Raw genomic sequence first — 19,791 nt, 5'->3', positions numbered from 1 at the left:
AATCCCCTGCCAAACTAAACCGTGAGCTTGGCAGTTAATGAAGCTGCATGTAAATGGGTCAAAGCAGGCTAAGGGTAGCCTGCCTAGAATCACAGCTGCTCCCTTAAGGACATGGGAAAGAAAATGCAGCCATCCTAGAAAATCAAGTCAATGCAGCAATGCAATCCTGTGAAATCAAGCACTGGGTGCACAGCTCTGCTACCGAGAATGCTCTGCCAGCGTCAAGCAGGTAGCTCGATGGCAGATGGAAACCTGGCTCATGCCCCCAGAAGAGGTAAAGCAGAGGCAATACTTCCTAGGAGAACTGAGGGCTGCTCCTGACCAAGGGCCACCAGGACCTGACAGAAGTGGCCCATTGCACGCACAGACACAAGCTGCCGATGGCAAGTGATCCCTGCTGACGGCAGCCCCTGCAGATCCACCACAGCCAGTCAACACACCAGAAAAAAAGATCTAAGGCCCTGCCAAGATCTTCCAAAGTTGGGGTGCTACTGTGACAGAGTGAAAGGAAATACGCAGGCAGGCTGATACACATGCAGCCTCTATTTAACGTCAGCCTGTACTGCCTTACTTAGTGCCAGCAATCCCCATGATAATTAATGCAAGCACCTTTTCCTTGGAAGTCCACACAGCTATTGCTGAAAGAAAGCAATTATTAATATATACAAGAATGGTTACTGTTGACATTTGAAATCATCACTTACCACAGAGAAATATATCAAGGTATTACAAAAGCAATTTATTTGCAGTAACCCATGACACATACCTGGTTAGCTTTATGGTTTTCCTGAATTCATTAGTAATTGGAGCTTTGTAGCCTCCTTTTCTCAATAAGGAATCTATGGTCTGAATGTGGTCCCACCCTGTTGAATTTTACAGCAAAAAAGTTAGTGAAAAATATAGTGATAGGAACAGATATTGCAAAAAACAGTATAGAATGCAAGTCCTTGGCTGAAGTTCACTTTAAACCCACAAAACATTCCCATCTGCCTAAGAAAGGGCAGTTGAACGAAATATGATGCACAGGATTTTTTTCTAAATCAACTTTGCTGTACAATCACATATCTCGCAGTTGATTTTAAACAGGGACCCACTATAACCCAGTTTTCCTGGATTGAGTGTTATATACAAAATTATACCTTTCAGAAATGTTAAGTTAGGATCATGTCTCACTATCACTTTAAACATTAAAAATGAACACAACACTAGGAAAAGTTAAACCTCTGTCTGGAATACAATTTAAAAGATAAGCTGAACACACGCAAAGGACTTACAAATTAGACTCTGCCATAAAAATAGCTATTAACTTTGCAGTGATAATTCCTATTTCGGAATTACTATACCATAGTATGGGCAGCTGGTTAATAAAAAAGATACATAAAAATACAAATAGAATTTAGGTTTATTTTTGTTCTCCAAGTTTTTCTGTGATTCCAAACTTTTATACATATTCATTTATGGAAGTCTAACACTTCAAGATAGCAGTTAGACATGTTATTTCCAAACGCACAATGTGATTAGTCAAGTCATTGCATTAAAAAGAAAAGAAAAAAAACAACAGAATGATTTTGGGTGCCAAGAAGAGTCAGATCATTATATATGGTCTATTAAGACTATTTAGACATTTTTACCTAAACTCCTGACCTTTATGAAACCTCCTGCAAGTGATCATCAAGGGTCTTCACAAAAACACTTCTCTAACTGGCAAATTTTTAATTACAAAAAAAAAAAAAAATTGAGTCAGAAATCCTCTAGAATTTTAAGTGACCAATTAGAGAGAGAATTATTTATTAAAGCAGATCTTTAGTGAAGATTGTATTCATTGTATTCTTTTGCAGACCAAATATGAACATAGAGAGGTAAAAACAAACAAAAAACAACACAAAAAACACGGAAAATCACACCGACAATGCCAAATTTAAAAGATCAAGACATATTGTCAAGCCTGCAGGAGAAAAACCATTAGTGAGTAGTCCACGTTAGCTGCTGAGCACACCAGCCTGCTGTTCAACAAGCCTAATCTGGGCAGTTCTTTCAATTCATCAGCTTAAGTCTGTGCCTCTAGTAAAAGGACACTTTTATAATGACATTATTTGGGCTTTCCTTATGAAACCATTTTGTTTCTATCTACCAAAACAACTCAGAAAGCCAGTGCTTTTAAGATTAAGTAGCAGCAGTGAGATGGAAGAAAATTTTAGCATTTCAAGTTTAGGACTAAAATGGCTGTTCAAATCTCTATCTTATTGCTGAACCAGGGGAGTTTCTGCAAGCCACTCCTAACAAAACATGACAAATATCCGAACATTGGCAGCTTTTAAAATGGCAATAATGCTCAATAGCACTGTACCACCCACTCCATATTTAATTCCACATATAGCTACACTGCATTTATGATTTGCATAAAAAATACAAACAAAAAAAACCCCACACTGCTACAATTTACTGAAATCCCTATAAGGGGATCGATTTATACAGACATTTAATTTGCATTTTATAGAAGAGTCTTTTCTTACAATTAAATATTGCTCCATCATCTGACATCAGTGCAAGGTCAAATATTGCATTTTAGATTTATATGTATGTTTAAAATCTTCACCAGATCATATGAAATAAAGTGCAACAATGACCTTGCTCCTTTGCAACCTCCGGTAAGTAGGTGGCGGTGCGTTTTGATCCTTTTTCATTGATGAACTCTATTCTAATGCCATGTACACCCACCTGCAAGAAACGGGCAGTTTTATTAGTGCATAAAAAAAAAAAAAAAAAAAAAAGAGAGAGAGAAAAAAAAGAAAGAAATTTCTAATGCAATAAGGCCCAGAATGCGAACGTTTTGTGGGTTGATCCCCTTTTAGGATAGTAGTGTCAAAAGACTGTATGGAGAAGAATTTAGTCCACCTGAGAGCCTTGCAAACCAACAGCAGCACGAGTGTCCTTGTCACCACACGGCGCGGAGCCCACAGTTCTGGCCCGAGAAGGGCGGCCTTGGGGCTCTCGTGTCCCCACGGTGGCCACAGCACTGCTGCTCTCCTGGCCACTTGGGTGGATTGGGACCACCAGGCAAGCAAACAGCTGGCACATCTAAGAGCTTCAGTTACAAGCCACAATCTCATCTGAAGTCACAACCTAACGGTGAGAGACTTGTCTGGGTGCCAGCGCCACGTGCAGCCCTGAAGGTTTCCGTGAAGGCGCAGGGAGGCAAAGGAAGTCCCTCGGAGCGCCAGGAGGATGGGCAGCTTCACGCACCCATTGCCTCAGCAACAAGTACTCCAGCAGGACACAAGCTGTCCAAGGGAAAGCGAAACACTTGGTTCGATGTGGAGTCCAGTGGCCACGGAAAAGCGGCCAGGCACCTCTGCTGGGGGTGCTCAAGCCCCACGTGCAGGGTGCGAGGGTGCTGAGCCAGGAGCGCGGCGCGAGGCACCTTCCCCTCGCAGGGCACCTGCGACCACACGTGAGCTACGTGCGTTAGCAGCCTCGCAATCGAGTTTCCTACCCACATAACTCGGACTGTATTTCTATTGAAATACTGAAGTTCCCGAGTGCATGTGGAAATGAATTTATGTTTTAAGGAGTATAACTTTATTTAGTTATCACACTTGTTTCTGAGCATAACATTAATCACTTGCCTCATAATGGCTACAAGATTTTTCCCTGTGACAATCTATTCTACCCTAGCTGCCCGACAGCCAGCAGCAGGCAGGGCACATTTGAAAAGCTCTACACAACCACTTGCTCAATGGCAAGCGTAAGCCAGAGTTAAATAGGCTGCCCAGAATATGGCACGGGCTCAGTTATGGCAACTTAAATGTACTTATTTGTGCTTCCCAAAGAGACTCCTGGGACATTCCCAACAATATTTCTCTCTCGTGTGGGAAGAGAAAGGCAGCGTCATGTCTAAAAGGCATCATCCAGCCTAGAACCGGCTTGCCTGCCAGGCTCAGCCCAGGACTTAGTTGCACCCAGCCTGTGGTACGCTTCTCAAATTAATTAAAATTGCTGATTTGGTAGGAACTGCATCTCAGCCAAGTACGCATGGAATAACATCTGTGCAGGGCAAAAAACAAGCTGAGCAAGCCTGTTCTTCTGCAGATAGGATGGGTCCCAGCCCCATCTTGCCCATGACCATCTAACCGGGGCAACGAGCACACTCGGATCCTGCTGCGCTGTGAAGCTTCGCGTTCCTCCTGCTCCTGACCTGCCCCGCGAGCAGGGGATGCCTTTCCCATGTGTGGGAAGCCAAACAAGGAGACAGCCAAAAAGGCAGCAGCCAGACTGTTCCAAGAGAAACATCTCTACAGGGTTTTATAGGATAGAGTAATACTGTTGGATCTAAACATCTTGTCACCCTGTACAAGAAGCCAGAGATTACTTAAAACCGGGTCCAGAGGCTACATTGATTCAAACATACAAATCTTTCACTAAATCTGAGGAGCATATGAAATTTCGTTTTTCTATTTTACTTTTGAAGTGAACTCAACACAACCTCAGATTTTGCTTTCCATCAAAGCAGGTAGCAAAGTGGAGGCTAATACAGGACTGACAGTTTCCATACTGATCCAATATTTTGCTTAGGCATTTTCTAAAAGTTTACAAATCATTAACACAGGCAATTTGATTTAAAGTTAGCTATTAGTATGGCAAGAGGACCAGACCTAAAAATTTACCATGTACCATTTTTTCTCAGGATAGGGAAAAGAAACACACCTCATTTACTGTTCAGGCAACTGCCCCTGTCTCTGGATGGGTATTGCTGACCGTACATACCAGCCAGGCTAACACCAAGCTCATCCCAGACCCACACTGAGACCTAAGCTTGGAATGCTGCAGCTCCAGTGCCTGCTTCTTCCTCAAAGCTCCAAGCAGGGTTACAAACCTCCTCTTGCAGCCATGTCCCAGCAAGACTCAGGGGAAGAAATGGCACCCATTGCATGAGACTGTCGGCTGGGAATTGCTCTGGGTTAAAGCTGATCCTTTTACCAGTTCACTGCTTATAAGCTCAGGTTTTGAACAGCAATAAGCTATAAAGATGTACAAGCAATAAATTAGTCTGTAGCATGTATGGGATTCTTCCTGATAACATGCAGAATAGCTTCCCTTTCATTTACTTCAACTAGTACTGCATTACACAAACTTATCCAGAAATGGAACATTTCAGAATAAATTAATACTAGCACATACTAGAAACTGAAACCACTATTTATTAGCTGAAATTGGCAACTTTTTAGCATCAAATTTGTAACAAAGATACTGCCTTCATTCTGATGTTCTTTAATATTGAATTCTGGTTTAATCACAGATGCAAGTGGCTGCTCTCCAACTCTTGACATGTTTTTTCTGCCTTTTTTTTTCTTCCCCCTTAAATGAATCATTTATTTACATATGTGGATTCACTGAATACTGCCCAAAGGGTATAAAATACAGAGATGAAGACTATTCCTCTCTGTTTTAAGAGAACAGGCAGTAAAAGTTGCTGCCCTTTTCAAGTGTGTGGAAGTGGAGTGGAAGAAGGGAACAAATGTCCCACAACTCTTAAATGTCAACCCTTGGCAACAACAAAAAGGTACCTTTCGGGCATCATTACTGGCTACAACTATTCAAGCTAATATTTAAACCAGCACATACAGGCTTTGGTCTCAACAGTACAAGCATGTACAACTCTGCAGATTTATTTTACTGAAGAAAAGCAACTTAAGGGCAAACAGCTCTTTCGAGTATTTGAAGCAGCAACAGCTGATCAATTCTAGCTATTTATTACCCCACAGGAACTATAATCATGTCTTCTAAAAAGTTTACTCTTACAAGGCTTTACAACACTTACAATGCCTTGTGACTCTGCAATAAGAAAATTGGAGAGAAGGGATCCTGAATTAACCAGATAGAGTCCGTGCTTTTGCACAAGGTAAAACCTTAGTGAAATAAGTGAGAAAAGGGATAAAGTAACAACAGGTGCTCATTGACAATAACATAAGATCAACAGAGACAGAGAAGTCAAAGCAGCACTTTGCTTTTCTTCTGTATTTGTACAGAAGAAGATAAACTGGTGGAGATCAGAGATACAAGCACCTATTTGCCCTCATGAGGTGCCCTGCAGCCAAGCCTGGAGCCCCAAGCTGGCACCTGGTGACTTGGTGCAGGGCACGAGCACGCAGGGTCTCAGCTGCTCCTGGGATCTCAAACCCCTGGCAGCCTGGAAGGAAGCAGGATGTATCCCAGAGTCAATCACATAGCCCATTTTGTGGTGATGGAAAGGTTGTGACACTCACCACTATCATCATCATCAGCTGGACCACAGCAAAATGATTTCACAGCTCTGTTTGGCAGCTCCTACGCTCCTGGGCTGTCCAAGCCCCCAGGTGGGCAGTGGTGCCGCACAGAGCCCGTCACACACATGCACAGGTAACTGAGAAACCTGAATTATGTTTTAGGAAGTGTCTTCAAAACCCACTGTGCTGAAATGGTCTTTTGAAAGCAACAAGGAGAAAATACAAACCTTTATAAAAGTTGAAAATGGCAGCAATTTGAAAAATCATATGGGAGCTAATGACAGTCAATTCACTCATGCCTCCTATTTACTTGGCTGTAGGCCCTGCATCTACAGGATCTCTCATTGCTTGGTGCAACTGAAATACTCATTTCTTCCATTTGGGCAAACAGTTCAGAGATAGGAAGAGCTCTCACTCTGCTTCAGGATAGAGAGGCCACTCCTGAGCCATGTCTTCAAATGATCTTGTCCCTAGGCGCCAGAGCACTACAGGTTGTCTGAACCTGCAATTTTGAATTATTCTGACCTCCGTCAGCAAATTGCTGAATTAGCTCCCACAAGATCATCAGTAGCATACCTACAGAAGCAAGGTCTCCTAACCAGGCTGATGCTTTTCAGGATGATCTGGAAATTAGCATTATACCAGACGGCAGATGCAGAATCTCTCTTTACGTCATATTCTAGCCATCCTGAAATGTCTTTTTGCCATTAACATTGCATAACTGCAGCTCCCTTAAAAGAAACACGGATGACATAAGCTCTCACTGACAGGGGCACAAACAGCGGTGAATCATTCTTTTAAGGACTAACAATGATAAATTCTCTCCTTCATATTTATTTATTCCCCCCACCTCCCCATTTTGCATGGAAACCTTGCACGTTATTTATCTATGATACAATCTATATATGATACAATCACTACAGAAGCATGTTTAATCTGGGAAGAAAAAAAAAGAAAGTAAAAAGCATGAAAAAGGCAACCTCTGTGCCCAATGGTGGGGGGGGGGGGGGGAGAGGTAGCAATTTGCTAAAGGCTTTAAAAGTCTAGTATTAAAAACCTTTAAATGAAATAGGAGAGAGTGACCAAGCAAATGGATAACTCACAGACTACTTTTGACCCCTCCAAATTTCCCCAATGAGTTTGGCCTCTCCTGTAAGAAAAATCTTGAGATGCCAAAACGGGACTTTTTGCCGAAGTTAAATGAGAAAAAACTACATTTCTGTATTAAGCTCCGTAGATTAAAGTTTCAAGTTTTATAAATTTGTCTCCCTGGTTGTTGAATTCTGAAGAATTCTGCTGTAAAATGTAGAAAGTAAAATCATCCGTTTCACAGAAACATTGCAGTTATGAAATAAGAGATGGTCTCCCAGGAACAAAGCTAAGGTCCCGTCTTTTCAAGGGAGAGAAGATTTTCTGAGCTTGGATTTTAGTTTCTTGTTTTTAAGGATGAGTATTTTGGTCATCTTAGGAGTTTATTATTGAGAGAATTAAGTAGCATTAAATAATACTTTTAGTACTATATACCATGGAAAAAGCTAAATATTACCTGGTACCTCACATTTCTACAGATAGTCTAATTTTTAGTAAATTTAATTGTTACATCTAAAACATCACTATGATAAGCACTAAAAATTAACCCAGCAAACCAGGAAGTCTAGTCTTTAAGGTTTAAAAATAGAACTCATCATAGTTTTGAATAGTTGAAAACCTGTTTAAAACATACAGGTAATTTTAGGGCCCAGAGACAAGATAAATGACTCCCCTGAAGAAAAGCTACTTATTGTTCAGAACATAGCCAAAGTTTGAGTTCAGGATTATTTTTCTGTCTGACATTAAGTAATGTTTATGATTAAAATGGTGATTAATCCCCAAGGAAACCTACATTCCTTGTATTCTGCAGGAGCAATCAGATCAGCAGTCTTTGTCAGGATGAGTTTAACAAAAAATATGCTTTTATTCAATTTTCAAAGACCATAAAACAAATATTGTTAAAGTTATGGCTGAAGATCACCTCAGCAGGGCCCCTTAGCATTTTAACAGTGAACATTTCCCATGCAAAATGCTTTTTTTTGTTGTATATGCGCAACATCAGAGGTATTTAGTAGGACTAAGCTGTCATTAAAGGGCAATACTGGAACTTGTGTGGCATCTGCGCCATCTCTGGTATTATGACATGTTCCCACTGTCATATATGACAATTTCTATCTTTTTTTTTTTTTTTTTTTTAAAAAAAAACATCTGCTCTTATAAAAAAGAGCAACAAAAAATCATAGTGGCTGAGATAAAAAGTTCACTTAAAGTCCTATAACTTGTTTTTTTGGTAACAAAAACAGGAGCAGAGGGAAAGAGCATAAGAATAGAGAATAACACTTGCTTCAGGATACTTTCTCAGACATAACTCTAAAAGCAACATTTGCTTCTTCACCTGTGACTTTTATGCTGCTCTCCCAAGAGAATGCACACAGGTTTCCTAGAACCAAGCAAGTAAAACAGATTCTGCTCCAGGCATAACTAGCAAACAAAAAATAGAGCAATGATTTACTTGGCCTAACTCTGTAAAGAATTTGTGGACTCTGTGCAGGCCAGTCATACTCAAAGCAAAGACTTTGCTTGCTCCTGCAAGCTAAATGAGATAGTTTGACATGGGATTTTATTTTTTTGCAGTGCATTTCTGAAGCACACATCAGGCTACTAGCTTCATACCAGTAAATGCTCTTTCCCGACTCAATGGACTGACCCACTAGGTTTCTGTAGCTAGCTATGCTACAAGACAGATTTAAGGACATCATCAGTCACACGATATCCTGCATTATGGAGTCTTAAGGCAAAAATCAGCTGTGCAGGCCACTATTTTCATCATGTAAGTGGGCATGAAAACAACTGTATTCCAATTGCATCACTCAGACTTCCAAGATGATGGCAATCTTACCAAAATAATCTCCTGCATCTATACACAGGTTGCAAAACAATGACAACCACAGCAAATATATTCAGAAAATTCAAATGTTGTGCCTGTTGCTATACAAGGGCTTATGGTATCAAAGTAATTTTCTTAAAGGATATCTGAAATCCTTACCTCCCAATCCATGTAGTCACATACATCTTCAAAGTTAGTGAGCAGAGACACTGAGCAGAAAAGCCGTGGCAGCTCATCCCTCGTCATTGGGGGGAAACGACTATCTTTAAGGGCACTGTTGAAGACAAAACAGAATTTCAAAGGCCTTTTTTTTCCCCCCCTTCTTGTTAAAGCTGAAGGATCTAATCAGCCAAATGAAAAGTATAAAGGACAAAAAACGACCCACAAAAAATCAGAAACCTGATGAAGTGATGACCACTCGGATAATTCAGCTGCCAATGCAATAATACACTCAATAACATTCCAAATTCTTTCTTTAGATGTCTGCATCAGGTTTCTTGGCTGGCCAGGCAATAGGCGCTCTAAGCCATCGTTTCTACCTGAGCTTACTTTGCTACTGTGACAATCTTATTAACAAAAAAAAAAAAAAAAAAAAAAAAAAAAGAAAATACATTTTACAGCCCTTCCTCATGAACTTTAGTATACCCCTATCAAAAAGGTTAAACTCTAAAACACCGAACAGCGGGGGAAATTCTATAGCCTGCAAATCATCCAATGAGTAATGCAGCAATCAAACTGTAGCACTTATTTAATGAATCAAGAGATAATAATAAAAAAGATAAAGCACAACATTCTCTAAAAAAAGAGGCATATTCATGTTTATCGGCAAAGTTGAATATAAAAAGGTACAAATATTGAGAGGTAACACCGCCTGCTGGCCCGCAGGGCTTGAAGCTGTTCTGCAAAGCAGAGGTGATGATTAGTAACACGGAAGCCCACAACAGCTAAGCCACACGCTACGGTACTGTTATACAGGTAAGCACACAACTAATGGGGTAAAACTCAACTCAAAGAAATTATACCCACATACACCAAAGCTCCCCGACAAAGCAAACACTTAGCAGAGCCACAGTAAGCAGTACCAGGAATAAAAAAGTTTGTAAGAATTTTTTCACCAAAGTTTGGTTCAAGAACCCATTAAATTAGAAGGGGGAAGTTAAAGTGAGCCTGGGATCACATCATTTCTTAGTCTCTTTAAGGGCTGGGATGAGTCATACATGAACACGATCACCTCACGTCCAACAGAAGCAAAAGCAATCCGCTTACTGACCCTTTTGGCGAATGAGAAGAAACATTAAGAGGCTTGCAAAGTCCTACCGAGTTCTTAAGTGTCTCATTGCTTCATCTAACGGATGCTATCCCTGTGTCCCAGCTGCAGCCAGATGTTGCTATCAGCTGCGATTCCAGTCAAGACCACGGTGTTCAGAATATGGCTGAGGTTCCAGGATCAGATACAGTTGGTTGGCATGAGGAACAACTTGATTTTATTAGAGCTGACCACATGATAAAGCATACAGGAAATAAAACACAAGTCTAAGCTAGAGGAGATCATCACACGTGTATCCAGAAGGAACGTGCCATCGTGGACCAATGCCACGCGCTGCATAATTTAAACAGAACCTGTTTTGCTTCTTGGAGGAAAAGGCTTTCTTTCAAGATGCTGTGATTGCAAAAAAGGAATGTAATATTAGAATTACTAGGGGCCTTCTCCAAGCTTTGGTATTTTCACACTGTGTTATTTCACATAAAGAATATAATTTGGGGGGACAAATTCATTGTATAGTTATGTGGTGGCCAGTGGGTCTCCCCTGCCCAGTATTTGGGAGCAAAGGACACTCAGAGCAAAAAGACAGTTGTACCAACTCAAACCAGAAGTCCATTTAGGCCAGTATCAAGTAGTAACCAACAGTAAGTACCAGAAGTAATGAATGTAAGAGTAAACAAAACACTAAATATCCAAGGACATCACTTTCCTGGAGAGATCTCCTGGAATCCAGCTACTAACAGTTTAGGGATTTTGAGCCTCCACCTCTCCATAGGTTTATTAAATAAAGTGCATGGGTACATGCTCTTGATATTTCACAACACCTTTTAATAAAAACGGAAAAGTTATATTCAGAAACTTTTTTAAATGGATGTTCTGGTTGCAACAAATGCTATGCAAACAAAATCCACCACTCCTTCAAGTTTGCTTATATTCAAATTTCTAATTTCCCTGAGACATACTGTACCTTTATCATATCATCAATCTATTTGAATACACTACTGAAAAGCTGTCTGAGACAGGCTTATTTATTTAACAAATTACATATTCCAGTTTGCACAGTTGCCTTTGCAACTGCTGGGAACCAAAATTACTTTTCCCCTTGCACTGTGTCTTGGAACAAGAGATCAACATGTACAGCCAACAGGTACTGCCTATACTTGTTTAAACCTATTTTTCATTATTCATGCAACTATCTTTTCATGAAAAATATTCCCTTACTATATAAATATACAACCTTCAATTTAGGCAGAAATACTTAACATACTGAACCCAGGAACATTAACAGCAAGTCTCAGGTAAATTCCCAGCTGCTAAATAAGCTCTTGGCTATATTGGCCAAACTGGATGAGAAACCATGCTTAATTGCAAGCACCTCTGAAGTACTACCAATATAAACATACACACACACACATATATATATATATATATATATATCATGGTGGATGACAAGTTGACCATGAGGCAGCAGTGTGCCCTCGTGGCCAAGAAGGCCAATGGAATCCTGGGCTGCATTAAGAAGAGCGTCTCCAGCAGGTCGAGGGAAGTGATCCTGCCCCTCTACTCAGCCCTGATGAGGCCACATCTGGAGTATTGTGTCCAGTTCTGGGCTCCACAGTACAAGAGGGATGTGGAGCTGCTGGAGAGAGTCCAGCGCAGGGCCACGAGGATGATCAGGGGCCTGGAACATCTGCCCTATGAGGAGAGGCTGAGGGAGCTGGGCCTGTTCAGCCTGGAGAAGAGAAGGCTGAGAGGGGATCTAATCAGTGTATATAAATACCTCAAGGGAGGGAGTGCAGAGGACGGTGATGGTCTCTTTTCAGTGGTGGCCACTGATAGGACTAGAGGAAATGGTCGGAAACTGAAACACCAAAAATTCCATAGGAACTTAAGGAAAAATTTCTTGACAGTGAGGGTGACAGAGCACTGGAACAGGCTGCCCAGAGAGGTTGTGGAGTCTCCTTCTCTGGAGATCTTCAAAACCCTCTTGGGCGCAGTCCTGTGCCATGTGCTCTAGGTGACCCTGCGTATGCAGGGGGGTTGGACTAGATGATCTCTAGAGGTCCCTTCCAACCCTAAGCATTCTATGATTCTATGATATATCACAAAAGGAAGCCACCTCTTAGCTAGCCTGCTCAAACATGCTGATAACAGTCTGAAAGAAGACAGGTGAATCATGACATATTTGAACATCGATAAAAATCTGCGATACGAAACTTTCACGTGAATACAGAGGAAGCAGAGAGGCACATACGAAGGCAACAAAGCCTCAAGCACACACGATGAGCAATATTGCTCTGCTTCACAGAGTTGAGCTATGCACCAGCACTTACCTCTGGAGCTAACAAGCTGGAGCGGCCAACTGCTTTACTCAGTAACAACAGCCACTTGCTTTCGTGCAGCTGCCTTGCATTAGCACACTGCCTGCAAACCATACTGCCATTGCAGTTCTACCTGAAGCACTTCCTTCCCACTTGCCCCGTTTATTTCATCTGCAGGGCCTGCTGAAAAACTGCTCCTCGGCACCTGCATGGCTACATGCTCCACGCACATACCCTGCGCTAACACCACGGCTGCCAAGGAGAAGTGAACTAGCCGGCAGAACGAGTTGATCGGAAATTTGATTAAAAGTCTGGGAAGTGACTGTGCCTGGTATATTACTCATTGGTATAGAGTACTGTTGTTATTGTATCCCTCTTCTCCCTGTCTCCAGATCTCACATTACAATTTGTTTTCATCTTTTGAAACAACTTCATCTTCAATGCTATATAATTAAAACCAAAATTGATGTGGAGAAATTTGTGCAGACCAAGAATCAACAAGTAGAACAAAAAGTACCGAAAGGCCAACAAGAACGTGTTAACTTATACTGAGTTACACAGAATATATAGAACAAACCAACTACTCTGTTGGCTAATTACAATGTCTACAAAAGTTGTACAGTCAAGCAAATATACCAGGTGTCAGATTTAAGAGATTGATCTTAAACTTAACAACCCTGCCCTGAGCAATGTGATCTAGGTACAGCTGTGTACTCACTGCCCTCCGACATCTGGCATCCCACACTTGCTGAGCAAAAGCAAGTTTGCACGAGCTTTACTTTTGTTGTTCCAGCTCTGGGAAGAGAATTTTGGTTTCTAGAGACAGCAATTTGGTACTTATCAAACCCCGAATACATTATACAGAGATACACATATGTAAATGGTCATTTTTGCCTTGTTTGTCCTGGTAATACATCCCTTGGTGACTGATTATAATAGACAACAGGCTCCTGGTTTCACAAAAATTCATTACTAAGCTGAGTTGTTCACACTGAAAAGTCACCGTATTGGCAGTGAAAAGTCACTGATTGGCACAGAGCCAATCTTGATTTGTATAGGATTCTTTGGTGGGTTATTTGATGGAAGCATTACTTCTGCTGGATTACAGCACATTTTTGTAATCTTAACCAAAGCCGCATTCTTCTCTTACGCTTCCTGTTAGAAAGATAAAAGCACTCCATTTGGAGCAAAGACCTGCGCATTAAATAACATGTTGAAAAAAACATTCAGGCAACAGTTCTTCTCTTATATTTAAAGGAGGGTGAAGTAGAAATAGTTGGCAAATTATGTTGGGAAACAACAGACAGAATTCAAAACAACTGTTAAAGAAAATAAACACATTTTTTCTACTCCTTAATGCCCAGAATTAATTTGCACATATTGTGCCAGGTAAATTCAAGTACATCATACTGCAGAGCTGAAAAGAAGCAGTGCCCAGCAAGAGGAACTCTAGCTGCCCAATACAAGGACGTTAGTTTTTCTGTGTGGAGTCCTGCTTCATGTTAAAAATGAAGCAGGCAAAGTTGAACCCTGTTCAAAGAAAACTATTTTTAGAAGACAAAATGCATGCACGCACATGCACAGCCTTCCTAGTTAAACTAAGTTATATTTATGCAGTCGTGAGTGTCCTACTAAGACAGATCCAGTGAAGAAAACATGGTGTTACTCAGCTGTCAGTTTTTAAGTTGAGTCACACTACACAAACCTCAGCTTCTACTTAAATGCAATTCATCTGTCCATAAGCTCTCCAAAAATTTCTTCTTGAATAATATTATGTTCCATTCTACACTCTCCCTTTTTTATTTTGGGATACACTTTAAAGACATTGAAGATGCTTCACAAAGGGACAACTGTTCAAAATATTTAGAACTACTGCAACTAATGGAATGAAATTTAGCAATAAATAAGATTAAAGTTTTTATTTCTTAGGACTACACCTTGTTACATTGAAAAAGTCCTCCTTGGAAGCTCTCAGAATCACCTGGAAAAATAGTCCACCTGGGTGAATCAAAATGCAATGCAACACCATGCTTTCCATCTGTGATTTCTGTAGGCTACAGAAATGCTATAAATAGAGGGGGGAAACAGAAATCACAAAACAGCTTCAACTTTTAGCAACCCCTTAAATGTCGTTAAATATGATGTGGCTGTTTGGTAATAAGCAATAATACAGAAAGAAGGAACAGGAATGAAGTTACATCACTCAGTTTAAAGGTGCATCCTAATGACCGAATTCAAAAGGTCCTTTACAAAGTTTTCTGACACAGAAGCTTTACAAGCAGCAAGGAAGGAAACAACATTCTCACTCGTCTCTGCTTCTTAGTGGACAATCACCCCTGCCCAGCTCAAGCACATACAGGAGCTGGGCAAAATGAAATGGACTTGCGTAGGTCACTGGAAGTTGCACTCAGAGCTTAAACCCCGAAGCAGCAAAGGAAACACTCGAGCACTGGGCACGACCTCAGTAAGGCTCGGCAGAGCCACCGTGTGAGCCATGGCCCACACCGTGAGCCAGCGGAAACAACGGGACCCAACGGCTCCGAGCCCTCAAAACCCACTTGGCGCGACAGCCTCTCGCACACTGTGCTCAGCCTGCAATGCAGGCACGTGGCTCCCCAAGGATCCATCAAAATAGAAGTGATACATTTGAGGAAATTAATCCAGCTATATATCTATCTATATTGCACATACACACACGCACTTTCAATTGCTATTACAGTTCACTCTGCCATAGCCAATTTTGCCTTAAACCACTTCCAATACTGAGTACAACTAAACCAAATCACAATGACTTGACATTTCCCTAAATCCCCTCAGCACAGATACAAAAAGAAAAAAAAAAAGTTAAAAATCTGATTGCACACGACTACCCTATTTTGATAAATATTACCCTGGCACTATGTTTGCAACTGGTTAAGTCCTGTGCCTGAGGTCCATCTGCTCCAAAATCCCAGCCCCTCTCACAGCCAGCATCACCTCGAGCCTCGCTGTTCTTACACTGCCAAAAGTGTATGTATTGGAATGATCCTAGAAAATATTTTTATAAAGAAATGGTCATGGCAAAACGTTGAGCCAAAGGGTCTAGATATTGCTCTTCAGTTCATTCAAAACAACCTGAAAGCAATGAGCAGCTAACTTGCTGGATTTTAGAGCACAGTAAAGAGATGCAACAGCAACAAGAGACACTGGTGCCATGATTTCAAAACAAAAACAAAAAAACAGAAAAAGTATTTATTGGGTTTTCCTTTGCAAGGTTACTAGCCAGAGAAAGTAACTGAGATTTTTACTTTTTCATTTTTTCAGCAACAGGAAGAAATTAGAGATCTTATGCAGGACCACAATCTTTTTCTAATGAAGATCAGCTATCATAACAGCAGGGACTAAAGAAGCTAGTAGCTTCCAAGTCACAGTCTGCAATTAATTTTACGTCAAGAGAACTCAGGGCAGAGCGTGCTCCTCCTCGGAGCGTGTGATGATGATGGATAACACAGACTCAGCCTGCGGCGCGCGCAGCCAGCCGGAGCCGCACGACAGCCCTCCAACAACTGTTATTTATGGCTGGCAGAAATTTGCCAACACAAACAGAGATTTCAAGGCGTGATTTACACCCATCACCAGCTCACTTGAATGCAAGGAAGAGAGTGAGTTTATATTGTCTTATTTTCTTCTTCTTTTTTTGGTCAGACCACAGATTTTCCAGGAAACAAAACAACTGGGAATGACGTGTTTTTCCTGACCCCTCCCTTACGGTTGGGAGGTAGAAAAGGAAAGAAAACACTTTAACTTCCTGCACATTAGGTTGCTAAGTGCCAGGCACAAAGGGAAGGGAGAGAGGCAGTTCGCCAGGTTTCGGTGCCAACATCACTCTTAGGTCCCTAACCTACTTCACCAGTCCAGGGCAGCAGGTAATGGCAGCGCTGCGGGGAGGAGAAACTAAACAGTGATCTGGCATCTCTGATCTACAAAAATAATATGTGGAAATTGTTCACAGGCAGCTTACCTGCAAAGTTTCACTAGCAACAGGACACACAATACTCAGCCAGTGCATGCACACACATATCTATATCTGTAACTGGCTGGTGTACATTTACCTTTTTTTCCATTATTATTAGAGTTATGTAGTATTAGGTATTGTCAAATATCTTGCAGCTTGCAGAATACAGCAAGAAAACAGATTAATACAACACACTGCTTAAAAGCAAATATCTCAGTGTCCATCATTTGTAAGAGTAGGCTAAGTAATAGGAGGAGATGAGAGCAGTGCTCTGTTTCAAGCATTCCCCTTTGAGAAACTTGGGTTTCCACAGAATATTCTGAAGGACAAACCAATATGCACAGTTCTTATTACCGGTTTCAAATTGCTGAGTGACAAGGAAGAAAAGGACTTCTAGGCAAAAGAGCAACCTACCAAAAAGGAGAACCACCTTTATTGCTCACCTCAGTAGCTTTCTGACTTCGTCTCCCACCCGGATACTGGTACCTGGGGGCGAAATGTTTTAGCTTCAAAGCTTTTTGAGACACATGTCTAAAGACCTAAAAACTTTATCTTTAGAGAGTTTGTTTAAGTCGAGGCCCCTAACCATCTTGATAATTTTTTTCCTCAAAATCTAAGAGCTGCTTAAGAAAAAAGAAAAAATACCACAGCTTCTGCAGAACAAAGCACCTGAGGGTATTTGATAACAACCTGAAGAGAGACAGTTGTGATACACTGCAGCGAGTTTGATATTGACTGGAGTCACAAGTGAAAAATGAATTAATGGCTTCAACTGAACCTTCACCACTGCTTGTGTGCAGTGCACATCTTTGGCCATCCAGACGTGCAAATAAAAGTCAAGCCGTGCTGGTAGGAACGTGCTAGGGCCATGATGTGGCCCTAGGACCTTCTTGTCTCTCTCCACAGGAGAGCCATAGTTCGTTTCCCAGTTGTTTATATTAACAGGCCTGCAGGCGCTGGCAGCAGCTGCGCGTGGAGCCGATGCCCACGTGCGCAACGGCCACGGCCTCTCACTGCTGCAGGTGGCAGCGGCTGGGCCTGGCAGCACTGCATAAATACTAGACAAAAATGAACCACCTCCTCCTCACTTTTCACTGTTACAGAAATGGAGGAGGAAAAAAAAAGAAAAAAAAGGAAAACCCCAGCAACCCACAAACACTCAGAACCATGGAAACTATGAAAGTTGAGGCTTCCATAAATTTAAACAGAGCTTTTGTGAGGAGCAATGAATAACAAGTTTATTCGGCTGCTCTGACAGCTACTCAGAGAAATATTCCACCATAATCCTGGTGCTTCCAAGTAAACTCAGTTTATCAACATGCTACAATAACACTAGACCTTGAACTCATTTCTCTTTCTTACTGCTATAGCATATTTAGGAAGCAATAAAAGCTTGTGGCAAGAAGCCCTTAAAGTTCAGGAAGATCTTTTTGGCATGTACTGTTATGGCCTTAAAGTAGAAATCACCGTTGCAAAATCTGACTTGAGTGCATTAATGAGAGTCAAGTTTCCATGGGTTTAACTTCCTTACCTTTTCCTAAAGCCAAAAATCTCACTCTACAGTGCTTTTGTGGTTCTAAAAGGCCTATTACTTTCCTTCATTGCGAAAAAAGGAACAACCAAGTCAAAGAATCTGCATTTTTCTCATACTGTTTTAATCCCACAGAGGGAGAGGGAATCATTTTGCATATAGGGCATACGATATTTCTAATGTACTCGAAGTCAAATGCAATTTCACTGTTTAAGTTACGGCAAAGACTGAGGAATAGTTTGGAGGGATGCCCTTAACAAGGGGTAAATGCAACCCAAACGACAGGACAATGCAAGGTAAAGCAACTGTGTGCAGGCACATGACAGTTCCTTCCCCAGCAGCTGCTTGCCCTTTCCCTCTTTTCCCTCACTGCTCCCAGCATCTCCCATTCAGCCGGCTAGGTGAGGATAACAACATCCAGAAAGTCAGGACTGTTTCTGTGTCATACTCGAGCAGGCATTCAGGAAACAGAGGTCTCAGGTGCCATGGGTATGTCTGGTACTGATATATCAAAATTTAATTTGTTGCACTCAAAACAAATGCACAACACTCTGACTTTATTAGCTCTCCAAATACTATTTTTTTTCCTCAACAAAACTGACCAGGGTTGGTGAAAACATGATAAAAAGACCAGCCAGAAAATTAACAGAGCTCCAGCTGGACTAAATTATACTGTCACCAAAAAGTTCTCCAGCAGATGGCAAAATTTAGACAATTAACAAAAACGAACTGCTCCATTACTGTACAGCTTGACCAACACTAACCACTCGAAAAGAACATAAAAATAAAAGTCTTCTGAATTCTTTATGCCTCCAATAAGTCTCTCCATACTGACCTAAGATTCCTACTTCCACCCCTAGACAGATACTGAAGTAAAAGCACATCATGTTTTAGGACACTTTAGCGCTGTATTCAACCCTCACCAAGACAATTCATGCAAAGAATTAGCCTCCCTAAAACTATGCTCAAATCATTATTCAAAAAAGTACAAATTAACATTTTTAGTTAGCTTTAACAAAAATCTTAGGCAGATACAGAAAAAAACATGTATGTTTCTAAACTTCATAGGAAAGCCATGAGATATAAATACATGAATATAATTTGAACATTCACATGTTCAATTTCCTGCGGCTTGCAGAAAGAGTTTATTTTTATTATACTGTTGAAAGCCTGGAACAAATGAGTACTGGTTGTTCTCAGTACTACTTTGGTCACTGGAATTACTATAAACTGCAATTTCAATATAAAAATAGGATGCAATTGCAGTTTTATTAGTTGTCAAAATGATTCAATTTAGATCAATCAAAACATTAAATGCCGGTGGAATTTAATATTTAAGGTCAATTTTGGTATTCCGCTTATCACTATGACTCTAGTCAAGATGACTCAAGAAACTACAGTGACAATATAGCCAGGTTAAACACAAGCAAAGCAAAAGGCATGCTAGAATATATAACAACTTCTTTGAGAAGGGAAACACATTCAGTCACTTGAGATATTA

General features: G+C 40.9%; 1 protein-coding gene across 2 annotated transcripts in view; it reads right to left on the bottom strand.

Annotated features, from left to right (window-relative positions):
- AMMECR1 (AMMECR nuclear protein 1) overlaps positions 1 to 19,791 on the bottom strand; it is an 88,898-nt gene that overhangs the window by 2,174 nt on the left and 66,933 nt on the right. For both annotated transcript variants that reach the window (XM_088527581.1, XM_088527580.1), the window contains 3 exons: positions 9,340 to 9,454; positions 2,628 to 2,718; positions 767 to 863 (listed from right to left, as the gene is read on the bottom strand). In XM_088527581.1, the coding sequence (XP_088383707.1) occupies positions 767 to 863; positions 2,628 to 2,718; positions 9,340 to 9,454 (303 nt within the window). The remainder of the gene's footprint in view (positions 1 to 766; positions 864 to 2,627; positions 2,719 to 9,339; positions 9,455 to 19,791) is intronic.

Source organism: Tinamus guttatus, unplaced genomic scaffold (genome assembly GCF_059628265.1).
Source record: "Tinamus guttatus ecotype Peru unplaced genomic scaffold, ASM5962826v1 Tinamus_guttatus_pri_ptg000287l, whole genome shotgun sequence".
In the NCBI taxonomy this organism is placed as follows: domain Eukaryota; kingdom Metazoa; phylum Chordata; class Aves; order Tinamiformes; family Tinamidae; genus Tinamus; species Tinamus guttatus.
Note: the sequence above shows the minus strand (reverse complement) of the source record. Positions and strands in the feature narration are given on the sequence as shown.